This window comes from Ictalurus punctatus, chromosome 20, assembly GCF_001660625.3.
Source record: "Ictalurus punctatus breed USDA103 chromosome 20, Coco_2.0, whole genome shotgun sequence".
In the NCBI taxonomy this organism is placed as follows: domain Eukaryota; kingdom Metazoa; phylum Chordata; class Actinopteri; order Siluriformes; family Ictaluridae; genus Ictalurus; species Ictalurus punctatus.
The window spans coordinates 12,017,727-12,040,198 of record NC_030435.2 but is presented as its reverse complement, the minus strand read 5'-3'; the positions used below and the strand labels follow the sequence as shown (position 1 = coordinate 12,040,198).

Below are 22,472 nucleotides of genomic sequence, written 5' to 3'. Positions count from 1 at the left end.
ACCATCGACGTCAATGCGAGGGTCTATGCTTCTATTGTGGACAATAAGGTCAACAATGTGTGGCATGTCCCAAGAAAACCAAGACTTCCAGCTAAAGAGTGAGTAAGAGCATTTCTCCCTTACCAATCAGGCAAAGTTTCCATCTACCCCTAATCATTCATTTTAAGGGTTCTACCCATATTGCAGCACTAGTGGATTCCGGGGCAGTTGTTAACCTAATTCATCATGACCTTGTCACTGAACTCAAAATATTTACTTCACCATGCACCCCATCCATAAATGTTACAGCATTCGACAACGAGCCCATAGGAACAGGCATAACACAACAAACCATACCACTCATGTATTGGTTTGTTTCACACAGAGATGATCTCGCTGTATGTCATATCTTTACCAAAAAATCCTATCATCCTGGGCCATCCCTGGTTATACATGATCCTAATATCTCTTGGGCACAAGGTGAACTCCTTCAATGGTCAAGCTACTGTCAGCAAAAATGCTTCCCAACCACGATCACTCTGCCATGTCTCTCAAGCAGCATTGTGAGTCCCGACAGTCAAGCTATCTCCCAGATTCTCAAGGAATATGCTGAGCTTGCGGAGGTGTTGAATAAAGCTAAAGCAACTCAACTTCCCCCTCACTGTCCTTGGGATTGTGCCATCTATCATTGTTGCACCCATCCGATTGGACATTATAGAGGAACTGCAGCAGGAACAACAAACTGATCCTCCTCCACCCACCTGTCCTCCTACTAAACACTATGTACCATGCTCACTCAGACAGTGCATTACCCAGTGGGTGCACACTTCTCTCAGTACCTGACACCCAGGTATTCAATGCACCTTACTACTGTTACATAACTCATTCTGGTGGCCAAACATAACTCAAGATGTTAGGAATTTTGTCAAGTCCTGCTCCATTTGTGCACAGTCAAAAATCCCATGATAACTCCCCGGGGGCCTCCTTGACCCACTCCCCACTCTGCAGAGACCCTGGTCCCACCTATCGGTAGATTTTGTCACAGACCTCCCTAACTCCAATGGGTTCACAACCGTGTTTGATATAATCGAAAGATTCTCCAAGTCATGTCATCTGGTCCCCCTTAAGGGTCTTCCCATAGCCAAGGAAACTGCTAATGCCCTGTTTCACCATGGTTTCAGAATTTACAGAATCCCAGATGACATTATGTCTGACCGTGGTCTCCAGTTCACCTCCCGAGTATGGCAGACAATTTGTATTATGCAAACAGCTAGATACCAATGTCTGCCAAGAACAGGAGAAACAAAGTGACTTCCTTCCATGGGTTGAATGTGTACAGAGCTCTCTCACACACTCTTCCACAGGACTCATTCCTTTCCAATGTGCTCTGGGCTACCAAACTCCCATGTTCCCTTTTTTCAGGTGAACCCTCAATGGTGCCAGCCATGGATGACTGGGTCAGGAGAAGTGAGAGGGTGTGGAACAGCGCTCACGTTCGGCTCCAGCGGGCCGTCCAGGCTCAACGCATTCATGCCAACCGTAGGAGACGCCCCCATCCCAACTGGTTCAGAGAGTCTGGCTGTCTACAAGAGACCTTCATCTGCGGATAACTTACAGGAAGCTCAGCCCCACATATATTGGTCCTTTTTGCATCCTAAGACAAATGAATCCTGTGACCTACAAACTAGAGCTGGTGGTCAGGGAAATCCTAGACTCCAGAAGGAGGGGAGGCCAGATGCAATATTTCGTGGACTGCGAAGGATACGGACCAGAGGAGAGTTTGTTAGTAGCTCCAGTGACATCCGGGACCCCTCATTGACCCATGAGTTCCACCTACTTCACCCCAACCTGCCCAGCACCCAGACCAAGGGGACACCCTCAGAGAAGAACACTGGGGCGTGTTCGTAGAGGGGGAAATTCTGTAAAGCCACAATCAGAGACCCACTCATCCCACCACCAGAGGGAGCCCTCTCCCGAATATTGACTCCACTCCACTCCACTCCTTCCACAGCCACTTCCTGTGTGTAGGTTTATAAGCCATGTGCTTTGTGAGACTCACTGCGAAGTATTGCCAGTTAACCTGCCTTACTGGGCATATGTCTGATTTATCTAATTGTGCTTCCTGTTATGACCTTTCGCCTGTGTTTTTGGATTGACATTTTTGGATTACCCTTCTGTCTTGTTTGCCTGTTGGACTGTTTACCCGTTACTGAACCCTGCCTGTTTCATTGACCAAGATTGATACTTGTGTTCTGGGTTTGTTTAATAAATGCTTCTGCAACATTGATCCCAACCCATCTCCCAGTGTTAGTCCGTTACAAGTATGAGATATGCACAAAAACAGAATAGAAAAAATCAAATACTTTTTCACAACGATGTAGATGTATTCCTAAATTCCATTTAGGATCAGTAGCGACGTCCACACATTGTCAATTCAGCCCTGAAAACTACTTAGGTTTCGATCTGAAACAACACTGTTCATACCACCCAGCCAGTGGGGGAGCTGTGGAAAGACAAGCTGGAAAATGCTTCTCAGACACTGGTATGAATTGGGTTCAGGCATTACCATTAGTCTTGATGCAGAGGAGAGCCAGAGCAAGGAGCAGGGTGGGCCTTAACCTGTTTGAGATCATGTTTGGAAGACGAATGAAAATGGGGATTGGGCCCAAGAGACAACACACCCTCTCTTCTGAGGAATGCACAGAGTAGATGTTATGTTATTGCATTAATCTTTCCTCTGTTCTCAGAAATGTGCACAAACAGGCAAAAGAGGCCCTACCCAAGGATGTAAGCGGTAAACTCCACAGCCTGAATCCTGGTGATCGCATCCTGTTAAAGGACCACAGACAGCATCAGCAGTGAAGATCGCAGAACCACATGGATACACACCTGCCTTTGCAAATGAGTGGAAAAGGACAACCAATGATTAACCAGCCCAGAAAACCCCTTTGCCTAATTATTGGACATTCACCAAGTTGCACAAATTTGCTACAGAGAGACCAGAGCTCTTAAGTCCCCCCACTCAGGGAGCGTTCAGGGGAACTGGGGGTCAGGTGCTTTTAGTGACCCTTGTCCAGTGGACCTGGTGAAAAATGCAAACACGTAAAGAGGCCTGAGATTAGGAGGGGTTGAGCCAAGGTCTCAGAAGGAGGTTTCATGAACCACACCATTCAAGCTCTAGACCTGATCAGAGAGCAGCTACATGCAATTCAGTGATGGCCATGCAGAACCAACATATATGAGGGCACCAGATAAAGGTGTCTGCACAATGTTCAGAGATCAATGCTGCACCTTCATGCAAATGCACACAGGTCCTGATGACAACCTGACTAAAATCTTGAATGCATTAAAGAAGCTTCTAGATGAGCACATAGAAAACACCCACAAACCATAAGAAGAATAGTTGTCATGGTTGTTCTCTTATAATTGAAGGGCAGTGCTGATAAGTCTGGTAACAATACTAACTGTAGTAGTCACAATCTTATTAGTACTTTCTTGCTGTGTGATCAAAATTTCATGCTTAGGTTTGCCTCAGTAGGCTAAAAAAGAGGGAACTGTGATGGAATTTTTGACTGTTACTCTGCAAGCTATTTATGTGAAGCCTAGTTCCTCATATCTATAGTTGCAAGGTGCTGGAAGTCTGACATGTGTGTGATAAAACACAAGATTTAAGAATATATGTGTTAACTGAAAAGAATGATACTTATAAGTTCATAGAAACTCTCACCCCAAATATGGGGCAGTTAGAAACAGATTTGTATGCAACTGTTTTGCATGTACACACTTGCTATAAAACCCCCCAAGAACTGTGCTCAGGGCTCTTGTGCATGATGTTTTCAGTGTATTTCACATGTATATATGTCATATATCAAGGAGGGAACTCTGGACTTCATTTCCCAGCAGCCACTGCACCATACTACATCTTTGTCACATGACCACCTGCACCTGTATCATGTTTTTTGTTTAACGATCACTCCTATATATAGCCACTGTTTGCACTGCTTCCTCGTCTTATGTATTGTCTAACTATCATCTTTCTATGCTTTTGTCCATGTGCCCGTGTTTAATTTTTGCCACAGTATTTTGCCTTGTGTTCTTGTGTCTTTGTTTTGTTTTTTGTTTGTTTATTAAATCTTTGAAGATCTGCATTGCTTCTGTATCCATCTTTGTATCGTGACAGAATGTAAGACCTATAATGGAAGCAGTGGATCATCATGAAATACCTGGGCTTCACTCTGCCACCCATGTTTGTGGAGAACTATGCTACGCTACGCCAAAAGGAGGAGTACCAAGCTGCACTACATAAGCAGCAGGAGGACATGGAGGAGTCTGGGTACAAGTGGGAGTCTGTTAACTGGGCTAGTACCATCTCCCACCCTCCCTCCCCTATTATGGATCTAGTCCAGCAAACGGAATCAGCGGAGAACGTAAGTCAGCCTCCCTGCTCGTCTGAGGACACCACTAAGCCTTTCGGTTCAGCTGAGGACGTCACTCAGTCGCCCTGGTTGGCCGAAGACATTGCTCCGTGTCCCAACATACCCAAGTGCTCCTCTCTGTTCGCCAACCCCATGCACAATGCCGCTGTGCTTGCCTGCACCTCTGAGGAACTCACCCTGCTTTTCTGCACCGCTGAGGAAGGCACTCCACTGTTCTGCCCAGCTGAGGACGTCATTCTGCCTTCCTGCTCGGCTGAGGACACCACTCAGCCTTCCTGGTCGGCTGAGGACGTCGCTCTGCCATCCTGCTCGGCTGAGGAAGTCGCTCTGCCATCCTGCTCGGCTGAGGACGTCGCTCTGCCATCCTGCTCGGCTGAGGACGTCGCTCTGCCATCCTGCTCGGCTGAGGACGTCGCTCTGCCATCCTGCTTCGCTGAGGACGTCGCTCTGCCTCCATGTTCTACTGAAGACATTGTTCTTTTTCTTTGCTGCACGCCGTTTGTCACTCCCCCTTCCTGCTCCACGGAGGGCATCGTTTCCCCCTCGTGCTTCGTGGAGAGCATCGTTCCTCCCTTTGGCCTCAGGGAGAACCGTGCTCCCCTCTCTGGCCTCGCGGAAATCTTGGAGCTTCCCTCGGGCCTCGTGGAGAACATCGCTCCCCTCTCCTGTCCTGTTGAGGAAGTTGTCCCGCAGAGAATGTCGCTCTGAGCTCCAGCCCTGCTGAGGACACCGCTCTGCTTACCTGTTCCGGTGAGGACGCCGCTCTGCTTACCTGTTCCGCTGAGGACGTAGTGTTGCTTTCTTGCTCCGCTGAGGATGCCGCTTAGTCACCTGGTTCAGCTGGGGACATTTTGCCCAGGGGGCCAGGACCGCCAGAGGGAGGGAGTGCATTTTGGGCACTCCGGGAGAAGCGCCCTTCGGGGTGGGGGTTCCGTCATATATCAAGGAGGGAACTCTGGACTTCATTTCCCAGCATCCACTGCACCATACTACATCACTGTCACATGACCACCTGCACCTGTATCACGTTTTTTGTTTAACGAGCACTCCTATATATAGCCACTGTTTGTACTGCTTCTTCGTCTTATGTATCGTCTAACTATCGTCTTTCTATGCTTTTGTTCACGTTTCCGTGTTTAGTTTTTGCAATAGTATTTTGCCTCATGTTGTTGTGTCTTTGTTTTGTTGTTTATTTATTAAATGTTTGAAGATCTTGCTTCTGTATCCATCTTTGTATCTTGACAATATACATGTGTACTTGAGAACTTTCTGCAGAAAGCAATAAACTTGCTACCTATCCCGAGGCTGCTGCATGTATTGTTTAATCTTCTAGAATTTCCAGAACAGATTTATGATTCCATTTTTTTTCCATTGAGAATAGTGAATTAGTGTTAGCTTGTTGTGGCAGCCCTGAAGGACTGTTAGTCTAACGGCTAGAATAGATGCTAAGGGGGCAATGAAGGGTAGCCTGAGTGAGGGGGTCACAGAGAGGCAAGGATGCAGAGAGTGGGATGGGGAAGAACCCCTTGTGGATTTTATGTTGTCACAGACATTCCACAGTTTGGATTACACAGAAAAGGAAAGGATCAAAATTGCTGGGTGACCAACTACAAAGACAATATTATATTCGTTGTTAGCTTTAATAAGATGTATAAAATAATATTTACATAAAGATACTTATTTAGTGACAACACAGTAATAATGGCAAGTATGCAGCCCACATGCACAAAAGCCAACATGCTCCTTGCACAAATGCCACTCAAGTGCTGAACGCTGAAGCGTGTTGTGGACAGTGTAAAGCACATGGTTACAAGGCGGGGCGGCAGAAGCACACACAGCTGGTATCTAATGAGTGGAGCGGAGGCTCCTCATCCTCCTGCAGATGTCAGGAGAGTATGAAAGGACCACGGCAGCACAGAGAGGTGAGACACGTCTCCGGGTACCATAATATTGATTCTACTGTCTTTATGCCCCACAAAAGCCAACAGAGAAGACGACAGCGCTGAAGATGACACTCCCTGGATATGCTGCACGCTCAGCCAATACCTACTGTCAGCGCCATGCTCCCTGGGTCCTGCCTTGAGCCTGCTCCAGCCCGCTTGCCGCTATGGAAAGACTGTGCCACAGATACCTCACACCCTCAATTTCCCCCTTCCTCCATACATTAAATTAAAATACACCTTTTTTTGCCTTCACTCGTCTCTTCTGAGTGTCTGTGCTCCAAACAGACTGACACCCCACCTCCCCGGTCGTCGAACGGGTGGTGATGGACTGGATTTTGCAAGCTCTGCTGCCTGAATAGTGCAAGGCCATCGGGAAGTGAGGTTCTCTAGCACCCTAGCCACCCTGGAAATTGGCAGGGGAGAATGGAGGTCCCCCCAAGCTCATGCCGTGGCCTGTTCCTTCGCCACCATGCCTATGGAACCATTTGCCTATGGAACGCCCCGGGATGAGCCTATGCCATACCCGCCAACAGACACTGTTGGAAGACACCAGCTCCCCAACTACGGGTCCGGCAGCCCTACCTGGCTATGGAGAAGGGGATGCCTGGAATGAGCCACTTCAGATGAGACACCCACGCACTCTAACCCTGTCTCCTCTGTGTTTAATCAGGTCGCTCAGGAATGAAAGTTCAGATGCAAGCAGAAGGAGGACAACTGCATAAAACACTATTGGGGCAAGGTGCAGAAGATAGAAAGGATTAACCAGAATCCCTAGATGAGGATTCCAAGCTTCTCTTCAGACAGCGCCCTTGAGGACTGATGGACATGGCCTGGGAGGCCTTGGAGGAACAGCCCTCTTTCTTTCACTCCCTGGTAGAGTACATCCAGGACACGCAGGAACGGCTTGACCAAGTGACACCGATTGCCCAGAAGCATATGGAGGTAGCACAACAAGACCAGCAAAGGGCCTACAACCGACCAGCTCAGCCCATAGAGTTCCAGCCTGGTGACCAGGTGCTGCTCCTACTCCCAAGCACTTCCTGCAAGTTCCTGGCTCGCTGGCAGGGCCCATACACAGTCCTTGAGAGGGTGATCCCAGACAACTATTGACTGCAACAGCCTGGTAAGACACACGGCTGTATTCATATTCATCTATTACAAAAATGGGTCGAGCCCACACCAGTGGTGTCTGCCTTTGCCACTCTCCCCACAGAACTCCAATACAAAACCCAAAGAAATCTCCACAGAAATCCCAACTAAAAAACAGAAACAACAACTAAAAGTAGCTGTAGTCATGCCCTGCAATGGACTGTCACCCCGTCTAGGGTGTACCCTGCCTTGTGCCCGATGCTCCCTGGGATAGGCTGCAGGTTCCCTGCAACCCTATATGATTGTAAGCAGTATGGAAGATGGATGGATGAACGGATGAAAGTAGCTGTGCTACAAACCTGGAAAACCATCACAAAAAAAGAATGCAACAGTTTGGTGATGTCAGTGAGTCACTGGCTTGATGCAGTTATTGCAAGCAAGGGCTATGCAATTAAGTGTTATTTACTTTAATTTACTTCAAGACTGTCTGTTCCCTGTACTTTTGCTCACCTAAAAATTGGCTACTCTGCCACCAAAGGTGCCATGTTCTAAGTTGTTTAACACGTCTACATGTAAATAGGAAATGATCTCAAACGCAAATTTCTTCAGTGTATAGCCAAAACAAAAGAATTGACTTTGCTATTCCAATACTTCCGGAGGGGACTGAAGGAATTGAAATCAAATCATGAATATGTGCTCACAGTGTTTAATACTTGGTTGCAAATCCTTTGTAGTCAATGACTTCTGGAAGTCTGGAACCCACACATATCACCAGATAACGAGTTTCTTGCCTGGTGATGCTCTGCCAGGCATTTATTGCAACTGATAATGCATGCTCAATTTGATTAAGGTGATTGACTTGGTTATTGCAGAACACTCCATTTTGTTGCCTTAAAAAAAATCTTGGATTGCTTTCAAAGTATGCTTCAGATCACTGTCCACCTGTACTGCGAAAGACTGTCCAATGAGTTTAGAAGCATTTGGCTGAATCTGAGCAAACAATATATCCCTGTACACTTCAGAATTCATCCTGCTGCCTTTGTCAGCATAAACACAAGGGAACCAGTTCCACTGGCAGCTATATATGCCCATGCCATAAGATAATGTGGTATGTTTTGGACCAGCAAAATTCTTTCCCTTCTCCATACTCTTCTCTGTCCATGGGATGTTGTTCTACAACTGTACAGGCCTGCTCTTCTTCTTTTTTTAAAGATGTTTTTGGCATACTCTAAGCTGGTCTTCCTGTTTCTGAGGCTTATCAATGGTGTGGATCTTGTAGTAAACCCTCTGTATTTACTTTAGTGAAGACTTTTCTTGATTGTTGACATAGATATAGCTACCTCCTGGAGGGTGTTCTTGATCTGGCCAACTGTTGTGAGGGGGATTTTCTTCACCAGGGAAATAATTCTTCTGTCACCTACCACAGTTGTTTTCTTTTGCTGTTCATCACTGGTGCATTCTTTCTTTTTAAGAATGTAGCAAATAGTTGATTTGGCCACAGCTAAGGTTTTTGCTATTTCTCTGTTGGGTTTGTTTAGATTTTTTAGCCTTCATGTTAGTTAACAGCAACAGATTCCAAATGCAAATGACACACTTGAAATCAAATCTAGACCTTTTATCTGCTTACTTGTAAGTGAAATAATGAGGGAATAACACACAACTGGTTATGGAACAGATGAGCAGCAAATGGTCAAATTACTTTTGGTCCCATAAACAGAGAGGAACCACATATAAAAAGTGCTGTAAGTCCTAGAGCATTCACGATAATGCTGCACTGGTTGAGGCTATGCATAGAATAATGCAGATATGGGCCAACTGCTTCTTGTAATATTCACATCATCCATCAGAATTGGGAGAAAACGTGATCTCAGTGATTTTGACTGCTAATCTCCTGGGATTTTCACACACATCAGTGTCTAATTCAAGTATGGCTACTTCCAGCATGATAATGCACCATATCTCAAGGCAAAAGCCATCTCTAATGGGTTTCATAAACATGACAATGAGTTCAGTGTTTTTCAGTGGATCTGAATCCAATAGAACACCTTTGGGATGTGGAAGAACAGGAGATTCGAAGCATGAAAGTCCACATGAAAAATCTGCAGGAATTTCCTGACGTCAATCATGTCATCATGGACCACAATCTTAAAGGAATGGTTCCAACAGCTTGTGGAATGATGATTTGAGGCTGTTTTGAGAGCAAAGTGAGGCCCTACCCAGTATTAGTATAGTGTTCTAATAAAGTGCTCAGTGATTGTAGTTTGTGAATATGTAATATGTACATTCAGGTCTAAAATTATTAGCTCATAAATGATAATAAAATCAAAATTGAAAATTAAACTTTACCATGGTCATAATGGTTCCTATATTTTTTCCTGGATATTTCCTATACTATTGCTATATACTATTAAAAATGTCAATATTACATTGGTGCATTTGGACATTATCTCAATCTCTCAATATCTTAACAGTTGATAGTAAAGTTAACACAACTAAGTACATGATTATCAGGGATGATTAAAAAAATAATAAATATGTTTATGCTCAGATTCCATTGTACCATTGTATTATCAATTTATTTTGTTACTGTATGAACCATTTAAACAAACAATTGAAAGGCTTACAATTGTGCTTGAAAGTTTGTGAACCCTTTAAAATTTTCTATGTAGCTGCATAAATATGACATACTGTAAAACATCAGAATATTTTCTATAAGTAGACAATGAGAACCCAATTAAACAAATGAGACAAAAATATTATACTTGGTCATTTGCTTACTTAGGTAAAGATCCAACATTACATATCTGTGAATGGCAAAAGTATGTGAGTCCTGCACATCATCTTGAAGGAATTTTAGCCCATTCCTCATTACAGAACAGCTTCAGCCCTGGGAGGTTGGTGGGTTTCTTTACATGAACTGCTTGCTTCAGGTCCTTCCACAACATTTCTAATGGATTAAGTTCAGGACTTTGACTTGGCCATTCCAAAACATTAACTCTATTCTTTTTTAACCATTCTTTGGTAGAATGACTTTTGTGCTTAGGTTTGTTGTCCTGCTGCATGACCCACTTTCTCTTGAGATTCAGTTCATGGACAGATGTCCTGACATTTTACTTTAGAATTTGATGGTACACTTCAGAATTCATTGTTCCATCAATGATGGCAAGCTGTCCTCACCCAGATGCAGCAAAATAGGCCCAAACCATGATACTAGCACCACCACCATGTTTCACAGATGGGATAAGGTTTTTATGTTGGAACACAGTGTTTTCCTTTCTCCAAACTTAAAGCTTCTCATTCAAACCATAAATTTTATGTTGGTCTCATCCGTCCACAAGACATTTTTCCAACAACCTGTGGCTTGTCCATGTGATCTTTAGCAAACTGCAGAAGGGCATCAATGTTCTTTTTGGAGAGCAGTGGCTTTCTTTTTGCAACCCTGCCATGCCAACAACATTGTTGTTCAGTGTTCTTGTGATGGTGGACTCATGAACATTAACATTAGCCAATGTGAGAGAGGCCTTTAGTTGCTTAGAAATGACTCTGGCTTCCTTTGTGACCTTGCAGACTATTACACGTCTTGCTATTGGAGTGATCTTTGTTGGTCGACCAATCATGGAGAGGGTAACAATAGTTTTGAATCTCCTCCATTTGTACACAATCTGTCTGACTGTGGATTGGTGGAGTCCAAACTATTTAGAGATGGTTTTGTAACCTTTTCCAGCCTGATGAGCATCAACAATTTCTTTTCTTAGGTCCTTAGAAATCTCCTTTGTTTATGCCATGATACACTTCCACAAACATACGCTGTGAAAATCAGTCTTTGATAGATCCCTGTTTTTTTTTTTTTTTTTCTTTAAATAAAATAAGGTGCTCACTCACACCTGAATGTCATCCAACTGATTGAAAACACCTATTGGATCATTTTCCTGAATAAATAAATGACAAAGTATAATATTTTTGTCTCATTTGTTTAATTTGGTTCTCTTTGTCTACTTTTAGGACTTGTGTGAAAATCTGGTGATGTTTTAGTTCATATTTATGCAGTGTGTTAGAAAATTCCAAAGGGTTCACAGACTTTCAAGCACCACTGTATGTCTGCTGGCATCTTTCAATAGCATTTTTATGATGTTATTTTGTTTTTGGGCACTTGAGAAACTAGACAGATGAACCAGGTACACGCATTCAGGTCCACAGGATGCATAATCTGCAGGGTTCTGTTTTGTGCTGATGTGTCGCCACTGTGTGACTTTTGTTAGTTCTCAAATTGTGTTAAATTTATTGGCCACAAATGAAGGCACCAATGATAAAACGATCAGAGTCACACTGTGCTTGAATTCCAGAATTTGAATTAAAAAGTTCAGAACCTTCTTATGTCATAATAGTTGAGAACAGAGAAAATCTTGATGATATGTTCACTAGACCCATTCATAGTCTTTATGAAGACACCAAAAGTTATCAGCCATTATTGTTTGCATTGTGTTAATTGAAGCATGAAAAAATGCTTGTGCGGACTCTGATCTTTCTTTCATGGGTATTCACAGTAATACAGTGATGAACTTATACTAATTTATTCAACTGAGCATCAACATCACTTAAATACTGAAAACTCACAGAATATACCTTACACATCAATCTCAACTTGAATATTATTAATTTTTAATTATTAAGATTAATATAAATATTAATGAAGTATCCATTTATTATTATTATTATTATTATTATTATTATTATTATTATTATTATTATTATATTAATATTAGAGCAATTATTAATGAGATATGTGGAAGAAATTTGATGGTAAGTTGAGTGAATGAAATTCACTCAGGTGGGTATCCGCCATTACTCAAAGCCTATTGGCTGATTTCGGTCATGTGACTGGACTGTGATCATTTTTCCATAGCATAGCTTTATTTTAAATGGAAAATTATGTGACTGATCTTTCTAATTACATTTATGAGATCATTCTTCAATGCTCAATCAAAAGCCGTGTATACACAACTCCAAAAATACAGTTTTGTGACGTTTTTTCATTGTGGTCTTCAAATGTTTTGAATCTTTCATTCTCATTTCCAATATATTTCAATACAGATGTGCTGTCGGTCCAGAGGATGGATTTGTCAAGTGGGACCTGAACTCTCTTTTGAGCATTCATTCTATATTTGCTGCCAGTACTTCTGCAGTCAGATTGGATTGGATTTTCCCATTATGAATGAAGTATGAATTTGATTAATTGAATTTGTGAGACATAAGTATGTGACACAGCCATAAACATTTTCTCAAGTATCACTGAAGTGATCTGATGAGACCAAAGTTCCTTGGTTTGATGAATCAGTCAATGTTGAGAGATCTAATGCAATCCAATCCTATCAATTGGACAGGATTTCTGCCTACTATGCAGATGTCCAGCATTCATTTCCCTGACACTAGCCAACTTCCCCCATAGTTCATACATTTGTCCTCACCATGATTCAGTTTGTCAATTGGATAATAATCAAGGAAGTTCATATTTTAAAGTTTATTCAAAGTAGTGCATGTGAACATGAGACCAAATGAGACATGATAAACATGCTCATAACACTGATAATTCATTAAACCAGCATAATGAATTTTCAACCAATATGCTATATATAGTAATTGGTCTTTATTTGCCACTTAATTTTGTTTTCAAACAAAGGCTACAAACAGTTCCTTTGGAATTTGCAATTATTTTAATAACCTTTCCAATCATTCAAGATCCTCTTGGTGCGGTAGGATCTGCCACCAAGACAATATCTCCAGGAAAAAAAGTTTCTCCTTTGTTTGTTCCATTTCTGCCTCTCCTGTAAATTTGGAAGATATTCTCTCACTCATCTTTTCCAGAAAAGTTCTGAAAGATATTGCACTTTCCTTCACTTACTTCTATTGTACAAGTCTTGAACAAACTGACTTGTACAAAATGTAATATTGGATGTCCTTTTAAAAGTAGAAGGTGATTTGGGGTAAGGTCACCAGGATTATCATATCACTGTTGTCAATGGGCGACTATTAATAATGGCTTACACCTCACAAATAAAGATGTGAAGAGATTCTTCACCCAAAGATTGTTCCTTCATGATTGACGTTAAAGTTTGTTTACTCGTTTGATTAGTCTCTCCCATACTCCTCTGTGATGTGTGGCAGCTGGTGGATTAAATGCCAATTTCATTCCCTTTTGTTGCAAAATGATTTCCAGTTTATTATCTTGATTCCATTCTTTGATTGCATTTTTTAGTTCACGCTCTGCTGAAGTGAGGTTTGTTCCATTGTCAGCTTTCTTATACTTATCTACAAATAAACTGTCTGATTACTGTACATGAAACTGTGTACAGTGAACTGGCTATTTCTAAGTGAATTGCTCTGGTGGTAAGGCATGTAAAAATAACACTGTAATTTTTAACATCATTACGTCCTCTTCTTACTATTATTGGACCAAAGCAGTCTGCTCAAACATATGTAAATGGGGGTAGTTCAGGGCTTACTCTTTGTTTTGGCATGTCTGCAATCTTTTGTCCTTCAAAGTTAGTGTAAGAGTCTGCAAAAAACACACTCTAAACAATTTTTCCTTGCCAGTGCATTAGCTGCAGGAATCCAATAACTTTGCCTTAGATTGTACAGCATGTGATTCCTTCCACAGTGGCCTAGTTAATCATGAATATGTCTCAAAACTGGTTTCAACACATGATGGTTCTTTGGAAGAATGAGTGGATGTTTTCTTTTGTCTGGCATTGCCAATCTGCCAAGTATCCCACCAACATGCAGGAGTAAATTTTTGAGTATGGGGTCTAGCTTGCAAATTAAACTATGTGACTTCATATGGTCGTCCATTTGCAAAGTTTCAATTTCTTCAGCAAAGCACTCATGCTGACAAAAATGCACAATTGTATCCTCTGCTCTTTTGAGATTGTCCAGTGAAATGAGTTGCACAGTCACAGTACACAGTAAACTTATATATATATATATATATATATATATATATATATATATATATATATATATATATATATATATATATATATATAATTATATACTTAATTTAATCAGAGACATCCTCCACACACTTTCAGAAAAAGGGTTCTTCAAGGTTTCATCAGATTAAAGGTCCAAAAATGGTTCTACTTGGAACTTTTATAGAACCTATAGGACAACCAAAGAACCCTTAAGGATTTCATATTTTCTGAGAAAGTTGGTGTATTCATAGATAAGTGTGTGGGTGTGTGTGGGTGGGTTGGTGTGTGTGCACACGCATGTGTGTTTTAAAAGCTCCATTTTAGGAGTGCAAAAACATAGTTAAATGTGTGTGAGAATGAGTTAAGTATATGTAGGTATTTCTCTCCTCTAATTTTATATTGGGTCTTTCACTGAGCAGATTTTCCTGTCTATCTATTATTCGTCTTCCTTCTTCATTTATTTGTTCATTATTTCTCATTCTTCTTCAGTTGGGATATTTCTGTCCATCACAATTTCTTTGAGGGTTAAAATCACACACCCATCCATTTGTCCTTATGTTTACCCATCCATTCTTCCATTTATCTGACCACTCATCCATCCATGCATTTCTCTCCACCCACCAGTCCCTGTGTGTCTTACCTCTTTTAGCTCCAAAGTAGAGTGTCTGTTGTGCAGTGTTGGACCACTGGAGGGAGGAATTATCAGTCTCAGCCACACGGCATGTCAGAGTCACTGTACCTCCCTCTGCCACTGTCTCATCTGAGGTCACTGGCTGGAAAGGATCTTCATCATCATCTATGGCATCACAAAACACCATAGCATTGTATCAGCACCATACCATCAACAGTATAAAGGCAGTCAAGTATAAGATTGAAAACTGAGAAAACAGTTTTCAATCTTGTTTCTTAACTACAGAGAAACACTGCAGAAAAATGTTAAGGGTATTGAGGGTGGGAAGCAAACACACACAAACACACTAAAACTTTGGGAGTGTCTCTTCTGACTTGTACTGTATATAAACTTGGTTTCAAACAGCAGGCAGAACAAAACACACACGACAGCAGAGCTTATTTGTGCAGTGGTTGTAGTTACCCACTTGCACAGAGCCCAATAACCAATAACAGAGACCCGCTGCAAAACATTATAATGCCTGGGATTTAATAAACCAGATAATTATCAGAAGATTATGAATAATTGAATGATTATTCTAATTGTTACAATATTAAAGCATAATGTAGAATTGATGTTAACCTATGAACTATTTATTTTATTGAACAAATACTTTTTTGGTTTTCATTTGCTAATAGATGATGGAGCCAAAAAATAGTCTTGAATACTTGAAACTACTGGTGAAGCACTGTGCAACTGCAGCTGGGCTCTGATTTCAAGTGTACAAAGTCTATACTCTCTCACAAGTTTTTGTTATTGTCTGTGTTGTGAGTGCACACACAATCACATACAAACAGATATGTTAGTCTAGAAAGGAGTCTCTAAGAGTCTAAATGAGTCTCTAAGAGTCTATATGCACAAAGCAGTGTGTGTGCTGGTGTGTATATGTGTGTACGAAGTATTTGTGCATATGATTTTTGCCTCTGTCTGTGTGTCTAAACAAACAGATATTTACTTCATTAAGTATATGTGTAGATTTTCATAGACTACTTCTAGATGGTGATTGAGTCCATGCTTGTGCAAATGATCTGTTTACATGGCACATGTGTGTCTAACACAAAAGCTGTGACCTCTGCACTAAGGCAATATTTCTAGCCTCAGCTACAGTATTTTAACCAGCGAGCATTATTCAGCCTGCAATTCATAACATTTCATGGATCCTAAAGCTTCATAAATTTTGCAAAAAGGCTCACTAAACACCAGATTAATGTTGAATAATCAGCATTTATGGTCTGGCTGAACTACACATATGCTGTAACATCACTGTTCTTTTGGTACACATTGAGATTTTCCACACATAAATTTCCCCTGATGCCCATGCTTTGTGGAATGCTCAACACAAAACACAATACTGTACAGGAATACTTCTGTTCCCCAAGCAATATTAACTTACCCTAAAATGTTCAACATGGGCATACTGTTGTATTACCACTGAAGCTAAGCTACGGGAACAATGCAAAATGGGGGTGCCCATTTTGCATTGTTCCCGTAGCTTAGCTTCAGTGGTAATACAACAGTATGCCCATGTTGAACATTTTAGGGTCTTTCAGATCTATCGTCACAAACCAGTCCTCGAAGTGAATCTCTGGTACGATAAGTTTGAGCGTCAGCATCTTGAACCTGTATGTCCGAAGAGTACAGTTCAGATGAGGCAGATCTAAAATTGGCCGCATACTCCCATCTTTTTTGTGGACCAGGAAATAATGGCTGTAAAAACCTCCCTCCCTTAGGGAATGGGGTACATGTTCTATGGTCCCTTTGTCCAAAAGGGAACATACTTCCTGGGTTAACACTGGGCTCTGCTCTGTGCTGACAACTGTGGTGAGCACACCTCTGAACCCGGGGGGGTCGAGCTCTGAACTGGACCTGGTAACCCTTTTCTATGGTAGACAGAACCCATGGAGACACATTTGGCAGTAGTTTCCATGCTGCCATATGGTCTTTCAGTGATGTTAGCTTTTCCACGTTTTGTTGGCGGAAAAGCACCAGATTTCCGTCACACTATGACAGCTCACTGACCAGAGAAGGCTGAAAACATGGGATGGCTTTGGCTAGGGCTACCCTACAGTAGCACTGGGGGCTATCTACCCTAACAACCTCATGTCCCCTGATACGTCCCTCCCATCAGGACCGTTCCTTCCTTGCCTGCTTTGCTTTTATGACCATTCTTAGACCAGGTCACTTAGCAGGCTGAGGCTGTGGCCGCCCGGTCCACACTCGCCTTCTGTGCCTCCCTCGCACTAGCACTGGCCTGGGCTCCACTCATGGAGGCCCGGGCAAACTCGACACAACAGGGAAGGAACTGGCTGAACGCCGCCGTTTGCTGTTTTGCCTCGCAAAACCTGTCGGCGATGGCGTTAACCGCGCCGCCAAACAGGCCGGAAGGTTTAACAGGGGCGTTCAGCAAGGGGACCTTATCTTTGTCCCCATCCCTGAGAGGTTGAGCCATAGGTGCCTCTCCACCACAACCAGGCTACCCATTGAATGGCCGATATGACGGGCCGTGTGTTTGTTCATCCGGAGAGATAAATCTGTGGTGTGGCGTAGCTCTGCCACTGCCTCGGGCCCAATTCCCTCCCCAGTATCGAGCTCACTCAGCAGGTCTGCTTTGTAGGCCTGCAACACTGCCATTGTATGCAGTGACCCACAAGTAAGACCCGCTAGGTAAAGGTAAAGATGGCCTCCCTAAATTACCTGCCATTGATGGAGAGAGGTGGCTTGCAAGCGCCTCCACCACCTTTGGCATCGCTACATAGCCATGCTGCTCACTCCCCATGACGGCTGAGTAATCAGACGTCGCGGGTTATAAACACGGCTAGTGTATGGTGTTCTCCAGAAGCGTGATATCTCATCATGCACTTCTGGAGATTAGGGGAGTTTTCTGGGGGTGTGAGGGAGCTTTATATTTATTTTCACTGGAGAGGAAGCGCTCATCAAACCAACTCCCTTCGGACGAGAAGAGAGCGAGTCGAGAGCAGAGCTGCCTACTCGTGAAATGTTCACAATACTGACAGTCAGACCCCTCGAGGGCTGCTGTCGCATGCTCCACGACCAAACACTTCACACAGAAAGCATGTCCGTCTCCTCCTCCCGTGATGAAACGGGAGCAAGGTGTAACACACTTTCTGAATTCTTTCTCGCTCATTATTTCCCTCCCTTTTCTTTTCTTTTTTTCTAAAAAAGGGATAGAAAAGTTTAGAGATTTTGAGAAAATATAGAGTGGAAATGAAGCGTTTTTTGTCACACAAACAAGAGACATGTAGACTTGCTGAAGATAATAAGGCTGGCGGCGTGGTTCACAGGTACCATATATATATATATATATATATATATATATATATATCATGCGACGTGCTTAATTGCCACGTCACCTGATCATGACAGGCCTATAAGTAGAGGCATGATTTTACACAAGCTTCAGATACTGGTCACGTGCGCATGGGCGCTTCCCATACTGTTATGCTAAATGCCGCGTCGAAGTTCCCTTTGAAAGGGAACATCTTTAATGGGAATTCACAAATCATTGTTAGCTAGCTGGCCAGCTAGTTGATTGGCTTTCAATGAGTGTGGTTTTTTGGGATTTACTTCTGTTGGTGAAGCGAAATAAACAAATTATTTGGCCATACTGTGTCTGAAATGTCAGTTACTCTATATAAATTTCTAATAAAACTGTTGTATAAAAGCAATATTGCACTCTTCCCAGAGCTTTCAAGCTACAGCCACCAAACTGGGTGCAGACCTTCACCCTATTCTGACTTCAATGCTGTATCTTTTCTAACTGATCAGAATTACAGATTTCCCTGTTATCAAAGTGGCCAAAATTCCCATTGACTTCCATAAAAAATTTCTGACTGTTATAACGGCTTGAGCTTTTCAGACTGATCATGCTATCTATACTCTATAAGTATTGGCACCCTATTTCTTAGTCTCTCTTTCTTTCTTAAGACTGCATATTACCTTTAGATTTCAAACTATTTTAAAAAGTTTGTCGTGACGAACTTAACCTATCTAGTTGTTACATAAGTTTCTTTCTTTTTTTTTCACTAAAACTATTTGTTTTTCACTTGAATTTGGTTGCTATATCAATTAAAAGATCTGACATGATTTATCTTGGTTTCATTTTTTTTGACATAACAAAACCCTGCAATTTTAACTGGAATGTGTATACTTTTTATAATTAAAATATTTTTAATTAAGTAATGGCTGAGGAATGCTAATAATTATTTTATATCAGTGGGTCGAGGAGGGAGAAGTCAGACTGTGAGGATGCACAGCTGGTACTGATTTGGCTAATCAGTGGGAGAGAGAGTGATAAAGGAGAGGCTGGAAGCGCCAATGAGGGAGAGAGAGACACACACGTACATTTTGTGTTCCGTTTGTGGTTTATGTTCTGTTTCAATTCTGTTTATTATTCAATTTTATGTTACCGTTCAGCCGGTTCCTGACTCCTCCTTGCCAGACTTTTCAGTTTGTTACAATCAGCCTTTATTCAGAACTGATTTATGTTGTGCTAAAATCTCACATATGCCACTGTTGTGTCACTCAGTAAATTTACTCAGCTATTTACTAAAATGGTGAGACCAGCTAGAGAAAAATGAATCTTGGTGTGACAATCCTTTGATGCTACCATGAATAATCAAGTTTAATAATAGCTAGCTAGGCTATTTATAACACTTAAACTCCCTAGCTTCACTCTGTGAAACACTTTGCAGACAGCACACACACACACACACACACACACACACACACACACACACACACACACTGTATTTTGATTATAAAGCCAAAAACAGTCAGCTGTGCAAGCTCTAGTTTGTAGAAAATCTGTTCTAATATTTGTATTCGTTTTCCCTTCCAGTGTTACTAATTACTTATTAATATGTTTTAGAGCACACAGTAAAATCCCTATTGTTGAATTAATACCCAGAGTGTTTATATGAGTCCAGTGGACTCATATAAACACTGAAGGGTGTGAATTCAATTTTGTGGGTGTTAAATCAACATTGGTGATTTTGCTGTGCAGTAGTGTTCAGTCTTATCTGGAAAGGGACATTGTGGGTGCAGGTTTTCATTCCAATCAAGCAGAAGCCACACTTGAGTCTACTGAAAGCCAAGATCAACTGATTAAACAGATGGAATCGGGTGTGTCTCCTGCTTGATTGGAATGAAAACCCGCACCCACACCCCCCTGTTTTAGCTCAATGGTCACCAACCCTGAACCTGGGGCTCTACCTTCCTGAATAAAGTGTAAAAAGCTGTATACATCTATTTCCTCTGCATTAAACAACACTATCATATGTTTCTATAGACTCTAAGGCAGGGGTCTCCAACCTTTTTTTAATTTGAGAGCTATTTAAAAAAAAATTAAGTGGCTGAGAGCTACTCATGTCATACAATACTTACATCTTTCATATAATGTATCATAACTCTCAAATTAACAAACTGATATACAGTACACCTGAAGGAGTCAGAGAAGTAATCAGAATCAGAGAATACAGTTGGAAAAACAGTATGGAAAACAGCACACTTTGTTCTAGTTGTCTACACATAACTTTATGGTTGTTTACATAAGTACATGAATGAAAGTCAAGTACAAACTAAATTAAACTGGTATATGAACAGCAGTAGCATTTCAAATGTTGGCCTGCATTCCGAACTAAAATGTATACCAAATGAATGAGAGTGCATGGTAAATGAGAAAAGTGCATGATGGGCCACAAGTATGATATGAAGAGCATTCACACCTCCTTACAGTTAATGAGCTGACTGACACTGCATTGATTCCACAAGAAAGGTACAATGCATCCAGAAAGTATTCACAGCGCTTCACTTTTTCCACATTTTGTTATGTTACAGACTTATTCCAAAATGAATTAAATTAATTATTTTCCTCAAAATTCTACAAACAATACCCCATAATGACAACATGAAATAAGTTTATTTGAAATCTTTGCAAATTTATTACAAATAAAAAACAAAAAAAGCACATGTACATAAGTACATAAGTATTCACAGCCTTTGCTCAATACTTTGTTGAAGAACCTTGGCACTAATTACAGCCTCAAGTCTTTTTGTGTATGATGCTACAAGCTTGGCACACCTATTTTTGGGCAGTTTCTCCCATTCTTCATTGCAGGACCAGGACTCAAGCTCCATCAGGTTGGATGGGGAGCGTCGGTGCACAGCCATTTTCAGATCTCAAGTCTGGGCTCTGGCTGGGCCACTCAAGGACATTCACAGAATTGTCCTGTAGCCCTAGTGGTTCCAAACTTCTTCCATTTATGGATGATGGAGGCCTCTGTGCTCATTGGGACCTTCAATGCTGCAGAAATGTTTCTGTACCATTCCCTAGATCTGTGCCTCGATACAATCCTATCTCAGAGGTCTACAGACAATTCCTTGACCTGCTTGAAGTTGGCCCCCCACCAACGCAAAACGTCAGCAAAATATTCTCAATTGTTCGTGCTTCGTTTGTGCTGATTTGTGCCATAAAAATTTTCGTTTGTGCTACTTCCGTTTTTAATATATTAGGTGTTTAATTTTGGTGCGGTGACGTCACCAGCCCCACACATGCTCCAAGTTCATTCAAAATATTCTCAGTCATTTGTGCTTCGTTTGTGCTGGTTTGTGGCGTAAAAAATTTTGTTTGTACTGCTTCGGTTCTGGAGATATTAAAAGAATATTCAAAGGTCATTCTGGGGTCACTCAGCCCCCCACATGCTCCAAATTCACTCCAAATAGTCTCAATCGTTTGTGCTTCGTTTGTGCTGGTTTGTGCCGATAAAAGTTTCGTTTGTGCTGCTTCCATTTTAAAAATATTAGACAGAATAGAATTATAGGCGCAAATCTCCTCGGTGTGAGCACACTTTTAGAGTCGAACTGCTGAAGACTTTTTCAAGACAAATCATATCATCATTTGTTCAATAAACAATTCTCTTTACTTCATTCACTGGTCTCTCATGATTGAACTTTTCATTTATTTACAAGGAGTATCATCTGCTACACTTCACTGCCACCACTAGGTGTGACACTTCTGTTCAAGATGCTCTTGTGGAAATATAGGACAAATCGACACAGTTACTAAATCAAAATTCTGGCCAGTGTAAGTACAATTTTTTAACACTGTCAGTTACAATATTATTAGTTAACTTCAATCATAATGGGAAAACATTCAAGAATGCCAAGATTGTCAGTGTTTATTGAACAAAAAAGTCATTGCTAATACTAATATGGCTAATGGAGCTATGAAATGCTAATTACAGCTACACATGGTACCCATGTTAGTTTTTTTTTTAATACGTTGTGCATCTAGGAGTCAACATTACCATATTGGCCCTAATACAAGTTATAATATCCTTATATATTATTACTAGAGTATATTTTCCTT

At 41.6% G+C, this 22,472-nt stretch overlaps 1 protein-coding gene across 4 annotated transcripts in view; it reads right to left on the bottom strand.

The window, feature by feature from the left end:
- cadm3 (cell adhesion molecule 3) overlaps positions 1 to 22,472 on the bottom strand; it is a 203,011-nt gene that overhangs the window by 59,907 nt on the left and 120,632 nt on the right. For all 4 annotated transcript variants that reach the window (XM_053688579.1, XM_053688581.1, XM_053688580.1 and 1 more), the window contains exon 3: positions 15,056 to 15,211. In XM_053688579.1, coding sequence (XP_053544554.1) covers positions 15,056 to 15,211 — 156 coding nt within the window. The remainder of the gene's footprint in view (positions 1 to 15,055; positions 15,212 to 22,472) is intronic.